Source organism: Varanus komodoensis, unplaced genomic scaffold (assembly GCF_004798865.1).
Source record: "Varanus komodoensis strain SLA01 unplaced genomic scaffold, ASM479886v1 scaffold8, whole genome shotgun sequence".
Classification (NCBI taxonomy): Eukaryota; Metazoa; Chordata; class Lepidosauria; order Squamata; family Varanidae; genus Varanus; species Varanus komodoensis.
This window is the reverse complement of record NW_025336481.1, coordinates 30,839,330-30,850,046: the sequence shown is the minus strand read 5'-3', so window position 1 is coordinate 30,850,046 and position 10,717 is coordinate 30,839,330. Positions and strand designations below refer to the sequence as shown.

The window sequence follows — 10,717 nt, the reverse complement described above, 5'->3', positions numbered from 1 at the left end:
CTGTAACCTATGGAGAGCATTTTAAGTAAAAATATTTTCTATAGACTTTTTAGCCATTGTTGCTTGAACTGCCTTATCCACAGCCACCACCTGCAGGATGATCGACTGGACAGGCAATGAGTGAAGATAGCCAAGTATATAGTGCGATGGTCATGGCAGTCCATCTTCAGAGCTGCATGCTTTCTAAATGGCTGATAGACAATCATAATTTTGCCCCATAAGAGTTGTGTATTAACACTTCAAGCTCTTCATGATCAGGTAGTAAGGTTTTGGAGACTTCCTGCAATGTACACCAGTCATTCACATGTTCATGACAAGCCTTACACTTGTAAGGGATGGATTCTGCAGTAACTTGACCTTTTCTGTCCCCCGTTTCCATGCCATTCTACCTTGTTCAGAGGAGTAATGCTCTTCTGGAGAGGATTTTCAGGAGCATGGATTGGTAAGAAACTTTTTCCATTGTCTTAGGCTCAGTGCCATAGCAATTTCCCCAGCCCCCTAAGGCAGGATTTATAATGGCCAGAATGGAGGTCTAAAGATAGATAGTAAATTCATGATTACTTTATATATACACAAACTGTCTCTTTGATATGATCGGAAGTAATCTTGGCATTGTTGCCTCTGTGAACACTCATAAGCTACAAAGACTTAAGGATGTATTCAATTAGAGCAAGCCAGAGATGCTAAGGTAGAACTTTTCAGAATAAGCACATAAATTGGTTGCAAAGATAGTTCTTTTGCTGGCTGCCTATTTCTACAAAAAGAAAGGATAACTCGTTTGCGTTATGCACATGGTAACAGAGTGAGGCTAGAGGACAACATATGACATCTTCAGCAAGCTCCACTAACAATCTAAAAGCAGAATGGAGGCTGATCTAGGAATGAGAACAGCGGACAATAATTGAGAGACTATGAATCAAATGTTCAATTTAATCTCAGTAAAAATGAAAGTCCAAATTAAAGCTTATGTAGGTTGTACCTTGACAGACCGCATTAAACAGGTAACACCCTCTCCCCATTGTGCTAGAGGGTGTGTGACAAATGTAGAACACTAATCTGTTTGAACTGCAGCCAATCTTGGAAACTAGCAGCATCTCCCAACAATTACTTACCGATCCCAATAATTAACAATGCATGCAGTAATATAAAGAACTTTTATGTATAAGAATTCATCTAAATGGTTGGTTACTACCAGAATTGAGGTAGTGTAGCAATGAAAACAAGAAACTATAATGGGTTTACAATAATGTCGCAAGTGTCATTCAAAAAGATATCTTTAGACTAATGATATGTGCAATAAAGCGCACACTGAGATGATTTGGTATCCTTTTATTTTGTATATAACATCCACATGCTAGTAAACCACCTTCCACACAACATGATTTTGGAAAGACTCCTTTATCTTAAAATCTTGAATTTGCAGTTCTTCCTCTATGTGTAACTGAAGATTCTATCTATACAATTGTGAATTATATAAATTGTAACTGTACCTTGAAGTGCTGGCAACATGAGTTACATAGTCACTCTACCTTTAGAAACTAAGTAAAAATGAATTTTAAAAGAAACATAAAATACTAAAGTCCTTCCACGATTACATTACTCTAGACTGCAATAAATTCTGGATCTTGTCTGAATGCCCCCTGTCAAAAAATTAGCATGTGTAGGAATTCTGGCCTAGGTGTGCAGCTGATGTATGAAAGCATCTGATTTAAAAAACACCCACAGCCTTGGAAAGAAATTATATCATTTAATTTCTCAACATATAATTAGATTCTTAGGCTAATCAGTCAATTCACCTCAGGCTGCCAGAACCAAACATTAAGCAGAAAATGCTACTGTTTTCATTCTTTAATCTTGGGATAGATGCATTTAATGCCAAAAAGGTGTTTCAAGTTACATCTGTGCAAAGCATGTATCTTCTTGCTGGACACACACTTGCTCGTATAGATACATGTATCAACTACACATGATGATGTAGTTTTTGCTGCAACCAAGTTATATCCCTATAAGGAAATTAGGCATCTCACATCTATTGTCGAAGTTGTGTGCCTCTCACCAGGGAAAGAAACAAAAAAACAAAAAAAACCCGTTTTGGGACTTATACATTGTGAACCCCCAATAACATACCAGGCTAGACTGGATTAATAGATTGTTACACAATTTTTCCCATGACATCACAAAATTGTTGTTTGGGCAACAAGAACTCTCATACCGCACTTCAGATACCTTAGGGAAAGCAATATACAGCTGCAGCTAGTAAGCAGTGAAAACTGAGCAGTTTTCCCTGGAGACTTTTCAACACACCATCTTCTAAATACAAAGCTTTATTAAAATCAATTGACAGTGCATGAAAGAATGCGCTTTAAGGCTTAGAAATGTACAACAGTTGAAGACGGTGGGGAATCACCAGCCCATGAATCATTCTGGCAGGAATATGCCCTTACCTTGGACCTCTCCATCACCTCAGTCATGAAGGGGAGGTTAAAAAGAGGAGCACCTGACTGGGTTCCACAGCTCTGGGGAGTACTCAAGATCGCACAGCTCAGAGCTTTGCCTCTCTTGCATCTTCCTAATAGCAGAAGTTGCATGACAGCCCAAACCAGGAATACACTAAGCTGGAACCTCCTTGAGACACCAGCTCTGTGGATGCACTACCCAGTGCCAGCATGTGGCTTGCATGGGCTATTTACAAGGCCAATACAGATCCTTAAGTATTCCCCACCCCCACTTTAAGACAAAGCAATAGTATCAGGTATTAGTATCAGTTTCACAGTGATTAGTAGCTTTTAAGTTGTATCTTGTAACTATAGAACCATTCCAGTGCAATGGTATCAATGATTCATTGGGCATGAACAAGAGCACCAGCTCCCTGGCCATAACCAAATCCTTTGGGACCAAAGTTCTTTGCATAACAACCTGCAAGAATAAAGAGTCAGCGATTAGTTCAGCTCCGTATTTTGTTAGTTTTATGTCAAGTCAAGTACTAAACTGAACACGTTACAGCACATTCTATGTTTGTCAATATGAGTTTCCATCATGAGCTAAAATTCTGCTTTTTCTCCATAGGAAGCTTCTGAAAGTAGGACCTCCTGTACATAACTAGTGCAACTTAACTGTCCACCAATGACCAGCTAAACTGTTGCTAATTCAACTGCTGATTAGTTGAAAACATGTTAATTTCACTAACTCCCATACAAATATTTTTTCAAACATTTTCAGCATATCAGTTGAACTGGGTCTTTAGGGTATTGGCCACCCTCTCCTTCCCAGACCTAAGCCCTTCTAGAATAAAACCCACAGCCCACATTAGAACAGTTCACCAGTGTGCTTTGCATTGACCTTACCTTTGCAATAGATTTCACCCTCCTTCTCTGTCAGAGTTGTTGATTCAAGGCTTTTTCCACACTTAGCACATCGAAAACAGTTTTTGTGCCAAGGCTAGAAAGCAAGCAAGTTGAACTTAGTATACTTCCAAGCCTCATGGATTGCACCATTCAAAAATGGGCTGCTGTTTTTAATAAGCAATACATGTATTTTATCTTCAGAGTCACCTTGTTTTTCACATTAGGTTTGTCCATTACCAAAATTCTTTCAGATACAAATATATTTTAGAAATTGGATTTAACTAGCCACCATTTCCAGACTACATATTTCTTCCTTCTCAAATCCTCTAGTAAGGGAAAACACCTTTTACTCTACTCTTAACAAGTCAAGATTTTAACCTACAATTAATTTACCCAAGGAAGGTCCGTGTTGCAACAATACAGCACCTTACCTTTCCAGCTCCTATTACTTTCTCAGCTGCATACACAGAATCGCCACATCTAGAACATTTCTCTGCTCCTCCAAATTTCTGGGCAAATTTTGAAGTATTTGGACTTGTTGTTGGTCGATGAGAAGGTACACTAAAATAAAGGGGTGAGTCCTAATATGAATGTTCAATTACATTGGCCATAACCATAACATCCACTAGGTTTGAGGCAAGCTGCCAGTAACTCAATCCCTTTCACCTAATTATTTCAGTATTGTTGTTGTTAGTCGCGAAGTCGTGTCCGACCCACCGCGACCCCATGGACAACATTCCTCCAGGCCTTCCTGTCCTCCACCTTCCCCGAGTCCACTTAAGCTCACACCAACTGCTTCAGTGACTCCATCTAGCCGCCTCATCCTCTGCCATCCCCTTCTTCTTCTGCAATCAACTGTTCCCAGCATTAGGCTCTTCTCCAGGGAGTCCTTCCAGAAGACCAAATAGTTAGTGAACACATTTAGACTCACTGGCAACCTGCTAATATCATTAAGCTGTAACACTGCAGGACAGGTACTCATGATACAAGAGGATTCCCCTTGCTGGCCTTGCCTCTGAAGATCAGAAGCTCCTGTTCCCTAAAAGTGAATATTTTCTAAGTGGGTTCTAAGAAAACCAGGCTTCCTAAGTGAACTTTAGTGCAGATCCCAATTGAGTTGAAGCCTTCCTTTACTAACTCATTCTTTCTCCTGCTCCCAAGAGACCATTTCATCTGAGAAGTTAGGGTGGCTGCTAATTGAGCCTCTTATCTTGGAATGTTGCAAATTCATTTAAGTGAATTCATCCCATATAGTGGTTGCTTACTGCATTTTGATGTTACCTAGCTTTAGCTTTCATTATCCAATGACAGCCTTGCCAAGTACCCTTAACTGTAGCAACATCCTGCCATGTACCATGCAAATGCCTAGCAGCACTTGCTTACAATCTGAGTGTTCATGGCACTTTTCTTCAGTCCCCTTAAAAGTCCTGCACCCGAATCCAATTCAGAGCTGGCCTGTACTATGCCCCAAGTCAAAGTCATGTCTGACCTATCTGCCATTCATTCTTACCACATTCTCTCTAGGGTGTTAGCAATGTTTTTGCCTGCTCCTGCTAGGCAAGAGATGGTGCAAGATTACTAGCTATATGCCTTGTGACAATCCTCAGTCTTGTGCATTTTGCTGTGCTGGGATAGTAGCTCTTGGTTGAGACCATTGGTTAAGCTGCATAGCAGCTATAGCCAAGCTTGTTCTGCTGCCTCATTGAGCCTGTACCTGCCTTTTTGTAAGACTACCTTCAGTAACAGTGAAGACTACAAATTTCCACTGCTATAAATGTACTCATTTAAGCAAGATTCTTGTTAGGACAGTTCTAAATTTTAGTGGAACTTGACATGCCAAGTGTTAGAGAGTCATGAATGCAACCTTGTCCATAGCTGAAATTCTGGCTTGCTATAATAAAGTTGGCAACAGCATTCCCAGCAAATCCTTTTTAAGAAGTTTGAGGTACCCTCCGCAGCTGAGAATTCACATCAGTGAAAGCAGCCTGAAGTCCTGCTATGGCCAATGAGTTCTAAGGTAACGTTACCTGCTTTACGTAACCTTTGGATTTTACATTTGTTACAGCCTTGACAATTACAAACTCAGAGATGGAAGACCAGATGAAACCTCTGAATAGAAGAGACTGCACAGTTTACCATACACTGAATTTCTCATGCATAGTGCCAAGCTTATTTGCCTCCTCGGTGCCATAGCTTGCTAAGCAGATGCCACAGCTGCATATGCCAAAACATGCAGGCCTGGATGCAAGGGAAGTAATTGAAGCCTAGTGCATGAAAGGAAGAGGAAGCGTAGTCAAGTGCATTCTCATACAGGCAATGGCTTGATGTTGTCTCTGAAATGAACCATTACGTTGCCCAATCCAACTTTATTCACTGAATGTGTTTGAGAACCCATTAGCATCACACCACATTTAATGTTGGGGCATTAAAGTGTTAAAGGTCCCCCCCCTTGACTAAAAGTGTATAGGATTATGTTTAATATGATTAAGAGGTAGAGTCTACTCCTGCATTAGCTGGGTTCTACTGCGCTGCTTCAATCAGTAACTTCTGAAACTTTCCTAAAAGGTGCAATCACTACCACCAGCAAAGGAAAACAGCGATAACTTATTTCTTAAAATGTGGCTTCCCTGAACAGCCTCGAACTGAAGTGACGAGTGAAGTGAGAAGAAGCTAGAAGTGAACAAGTGCTGCACTTACTTGTCACGCTTGATTCCCAGCCTTTCACCTCTGTCCATGTTGAGCGTGCCTGCTCCTTGGCCATACCCATATCCTTTTGGACCATACTTCTTTCCATAACAAGACTTGCAGTACACCTCTTCATCATGGATGGCTACTGTTGTACTGTCTAAATTCTTCCGGCAGACCACTGGAGAAAAACATTGCCCCTTTAAAAGTAGCACTCCTTTATAGATGATTTTTTTAATCTCTTTGCTGTGGCAGGTCAGTAAACTATGTGGGACTATTTGAAAATAGAAATGGGGACTATTTCTTTTCAATCCCTGAATTATATTTTGTTCTAAGAAGGGACTTATTCAGCACGAATCCCCTTTCATGACTGACGTTTACAGAATAAAAGCTTGATGTAGATTAATTAGCACGGCTGTAAAGAAGCCAGGAACTGAAGTCAGCAATTTTTACCCCTGCATTTGAAATCACACAGAATAAGCATCTATATTAGTGCAAACATGTTTAATTATGCAACAGTTGTCTGAGAATAAGGCCAGAAAGTCTGAGAAAATCCAGACAGTTTTATATGAGCACTTAAGGACACCAGACTCCATGGTGCTCTCTGTGCATACAATTATACAATGATAATACTTTTTTCAGGATAATCTGCTTAAATTCACATCACTGAAAGACAGCGTGGCTAATGCAGCATTGTTTTGAGTGTATAATCAGAAACCAGAACTTCAGGATATGCATGACTGTACATCAAAAGCCTTACCTGAAAAAATTAGACCCACTCACAATCCGAAGTGCAAAAGTTTGAGTTTAAGTATTTGCATGAGGACCAAGCCAGATCTAACAATCAATGCAAATGTATTCAAATTTTGCCAACAGCATGGGGTAAGGGAGTGGATAGGAGGGTTGTGGCTCCAGTCATTTCCTCCCTCAAACAAAACCCCTGTTCAGCTGCTATTTGCAAAACTCCACATCCATCTTCAGATCTAGTTTGGCTATTGCAGCAGCAGAAAAGTTGCACTGCGGAACTGGTGGATTTTTTGAGGGACTTGAATTTTAAAGTGAATAGTGCCACACTGCAGTTGCAATTCCTTTAATCTTGCATTGCATTAGCTGCACTAATATTTTTCATGTTTCTCTTATAAGATACTGTTTAGTTTCCAAGAAAAAAAGTTAATCAGGCCTCAAACTTACTAGAACTTACTTTTCAGGACACTCTTTACCTTAATCTCACCTTTACAAAAAGGCAGTTGGAATTACATATTCTTTCACCATTCCTTTTATTTTACAGGCTCTCAGTCTTGTTAGAAATATTAAATAAATACAAAAAGTTTGAGATTCCTACTCAGGTGTTACTGTTTATCTCAGATTTTCTTGCTAGCATGATGTCTGTTAGTTATTAGCAACTCCTCCAGCTTCTCCTACAGTACAGTAATTGTAGCCAATGTAGAGAATCTTAATCTCGCTGCAGAGTGCCGAGAATCTAGTGTAACCTCCAGTCACTTGCCAATCCACTTCATATGAGCTTAAGTGAACTACTATATGCTTTTTTGTATCACAATAGTACTGTTTATAGCAATTGCATTACTAGGCAATTATCTGAGATACTCCTTTGTTTCACATTTTATAATGAAGAACCTTTTAGGACAAGAACTCAATGCTTCAATAAATTGCTAGGCTGAAACCTAATCACATGGGCTTTGCTCATTAACAACAATCTGGAGTCCAGTGTGCCAAAGCCCAGCAGAATTTTGGCTCTGCTAAGCTGAAACAGAAAATCAACCACATCATTTAATTAACTTATTTGGTATGAGCAAGGAACAGAGTCCAACTAGTGAATAATCTCTCACACAATATTTAAACTGCAAACTTTGGAACAAATTTACAGCGGGAAGACTAGCATTTTAATAGACTGATTTTTCTATTTTGCAGGCACATATAATTTTAGAAAATAACTTCAGATTAGAGCCAACTAATGAGCAAAATCCTTTGTCTAACATGACCTTGCATGGACTAAGGCAGGAACCAAAGACAGTTTGCCCCATGTTGCCTTCTAGAAGTATTAGACTGCAACTGTGGATGCTGGGTATTATAGTTCAACATATCCAGAAGGCACCAAGAAATGGAGGGCTAAGCTAGGATACAATCCTATGCATGTTTAGACAGAAAAGCCCCTGCTGGGGAATGCTAGATTGTAAGACTTTTTCTGGCTAAGCATGCATAAGTCATGCTCCTAATGTGTCATTTTCTGAAATGGCACCAGATCTTAGCTACAGAATCCCATCTTACCATGATCTTCTAACATTCTTAATATGGCACAATGCTGGTTCAATTCTTCCAAAGTCCCTTCCAAGGAAAAACCAGTGCACCTTTAATGGTTATTAAGCTCAGTCACATAAGGCACCAGTAGGTCCACCTCCTGTCGGCATGCAGCAGTGTCTTAAAACACTGAGGAAACAAACTACTCTCATCTGCTAAGGATACGGTCCTCATGAATCTGGGTATATAAGGGGTAGCGTTCCATTTTAGCCCACATTAGAACAGATCCACTGAAATGAATAATCCAATCCAAGAACTCAAATTTGCAAAAGACAGTTTGGTATCACATGGCATTCAGAACTCTTGTTCTTTGTGACCATAAAATAGCTGCCTGTAGAGCTAAGTCGCTGCACTATTCTACCACTGGCACATCACCAAGAAGAACTACAGGAGTACTTACTACAAAGAAAGCAGCATCTGTGAAAGCTTCTTCCATCACACTGAACCTCTTCTGCATGGTACACAGTCCTGCCGCAGGAACCACACTTGTTGCCGCCTCCCCAGTTTGGCATTCTGCCCCTGCACAACAGATGCCAGCAGTTAGCAATAAGGTGAAGGCAAAAGTGAATCACAGTCACTATCTTAAAGAGTCTCTTTAAGAGTTTTCTTAAAGAAGATAGAGTTGTCTTTAGCATGGTCTCCCCGCCCCCTTCTACTCCCATCAGTTTGGAACCCCAAGTGTTTGTCTGACGCATCTTGAACTGCAAAGCCTGTATGGTTCTTTCAAGGACACGAACTGTCAATACAGCAGCTTTCCACAGATCAGGGTGGGGAGCCTGCAGCCCACAAAAGCTTGGGTTACACCCTCAGCCTAGAGGCTTTCAGGGATTCCCCCCCCCCCCCCCCAGGAGTGGCAGCTGCTGTACACTCTGCCAGCAATGGCACGGACAATTCGTTAAGCTTTCTCCTGCTCTGTTTTACAATAGGTTTGGGGAAACCTTAGTGCTCCAAATGTCTGCTTGGAGTTTGTGCGTTACCATCAGTATGCTGATGACACAGTTTGCTCTCTCCTTTTCATCTTCAGAGGTGAGGCTGTGGATGTGCTGAACTAGTGTCCAGCTGCGGCAATGTACTGGATGAGGGCTAAGAAACATGCAGCTCAATCCAGGCAAGCTTGAGATGTTGGTGAGCAGCTCTTCTGACCAGATGGATGGAATCCAACCTGTTCTAGATGGGGTTACACTCCCTGCAAAGGAGCAAGTTAGTAGCTTGAGGGTGCTTTGAGCCATCTTCACCACCTCAAGCCCAGGTAGCTTCACTGGCTCAGAATGCCTTCTACCAGCTCCAGCTGGTAGCTCAGCTATGTCCCTATCCGGATAGAGATAGCTTGCTATCAGTGATCAATGCTCTGGTATTCTGTAAGCTAGACTGCCCCCAGTGCATTCTACGTGGGCTGCCCTTGAAGACTGTCCAGAAGCAGTAGCTTGTGCAAAATATGACATCCAGATTAATAAACCTTTTCATTTTCCCTGCATTTTTAAAGTTAGTATTGATTTTATATAGTATTGTGATGCTGTGTCTTGTTTATGTTTTTGTCACCCTGATACACTGTAAAGGGTGGGATACTTAATTTTTAAAGAAATAACATGAATCAGACATTTTGATCATATAAAACCAATTCTGGCCCACTTTCACTGGCTGCCTATAGGCTTCCAAGCCCAATTTAGGGTGCTGGTTTTGACCTATAAAGCCCTACATGACTTAGGACCATGATACCTGACAGACCTTCTCTCCCAACCTTTATCTACCCAGACACTGTGATCAAGTTTTGGGGCCTTTCTCTGATGGTCACCTTTGAGGGATGCTAGGTTGAAGGTAGCCAGGAGAAATGCCTTTTCAGTGGTAGTCCCCCAATTATGGAATGAGCTCCCCACTGAGGCCTGCCTGGTGCAACCTTACTAGCTTTTGGGCAACAGGTAAAAATCATCCTCTACAAGGAATGTAACTAGCTACTGGGGGCTGCTGGTGTTACACAAGGTCTAACTGGGTCTTTAACATATGTTTTTTTTTATTTGGTTTGAAATTTTGTACTGCCAACTTTATGTTTTCATATGCTTAATTGAATATTGTTAAAATATGTTATTGTGAACTGCCCAGAGAACTTTGGCTGTTGGGAGGTTAAAACAGGCCCCAAAGCCAAAGGAATGCAAACAAAAATACTAGCATTTTAAAGCTTAAAGCTCTTGCTGCCAGTAAGTCTTAAGAGATATTTCAACCTTTTAAAATGGGGGTAAACATCACTGAAGCGGAGAACATGCCCAATTACCAGTGAATGGGGAATGGGTTGGGTCATCTAAGGACCCCAGGAGGACACTCGTTTTATAGTTTCACTGCAGTTAAGAGCTTTATTCATTTCACTTTACATTAAAATG

At 40.8% G+C, this 10,717-nt stretch overlaps 1 protein-coding gene across 1 annotated transcript; it reads right to left on the bottom strand.

The window, feature by feature from the left end:
• Nucleotides 1-1,727: 1,727 nt before the first annotated feature.
• On the bottom strand, nucleotides 1,728-8,859 carry CSRP2 (cysteine and glycine rich protein 2). The gene is made up of 5 exons (XM_044455777.1): nucleotides 8,746-8,859; nucleotides 6,042-6,210; nucleotides 3,776-3,905; nucleotides 3,345-3,438; nucleotides 1,728-2,916 (listed from the first exon to the last, which is right to left on the bottom strand). The coding sequence occupies exons 1-5, from the start codon at nucleotides 8,855-8,857 to the stop codon at nucleotides 2,840-2,842; spliced, it is 582 nt and encodes a 193-aa protein (XP_044311712.1). The 5' UTR covers nucleotides 8,858-8,859; the 3' UTR covers nucleotides 1,728-2,839.
• Between the last annotated feature and the right edge of the window lie 1,858 nt (nucleotides 8,860-10,717).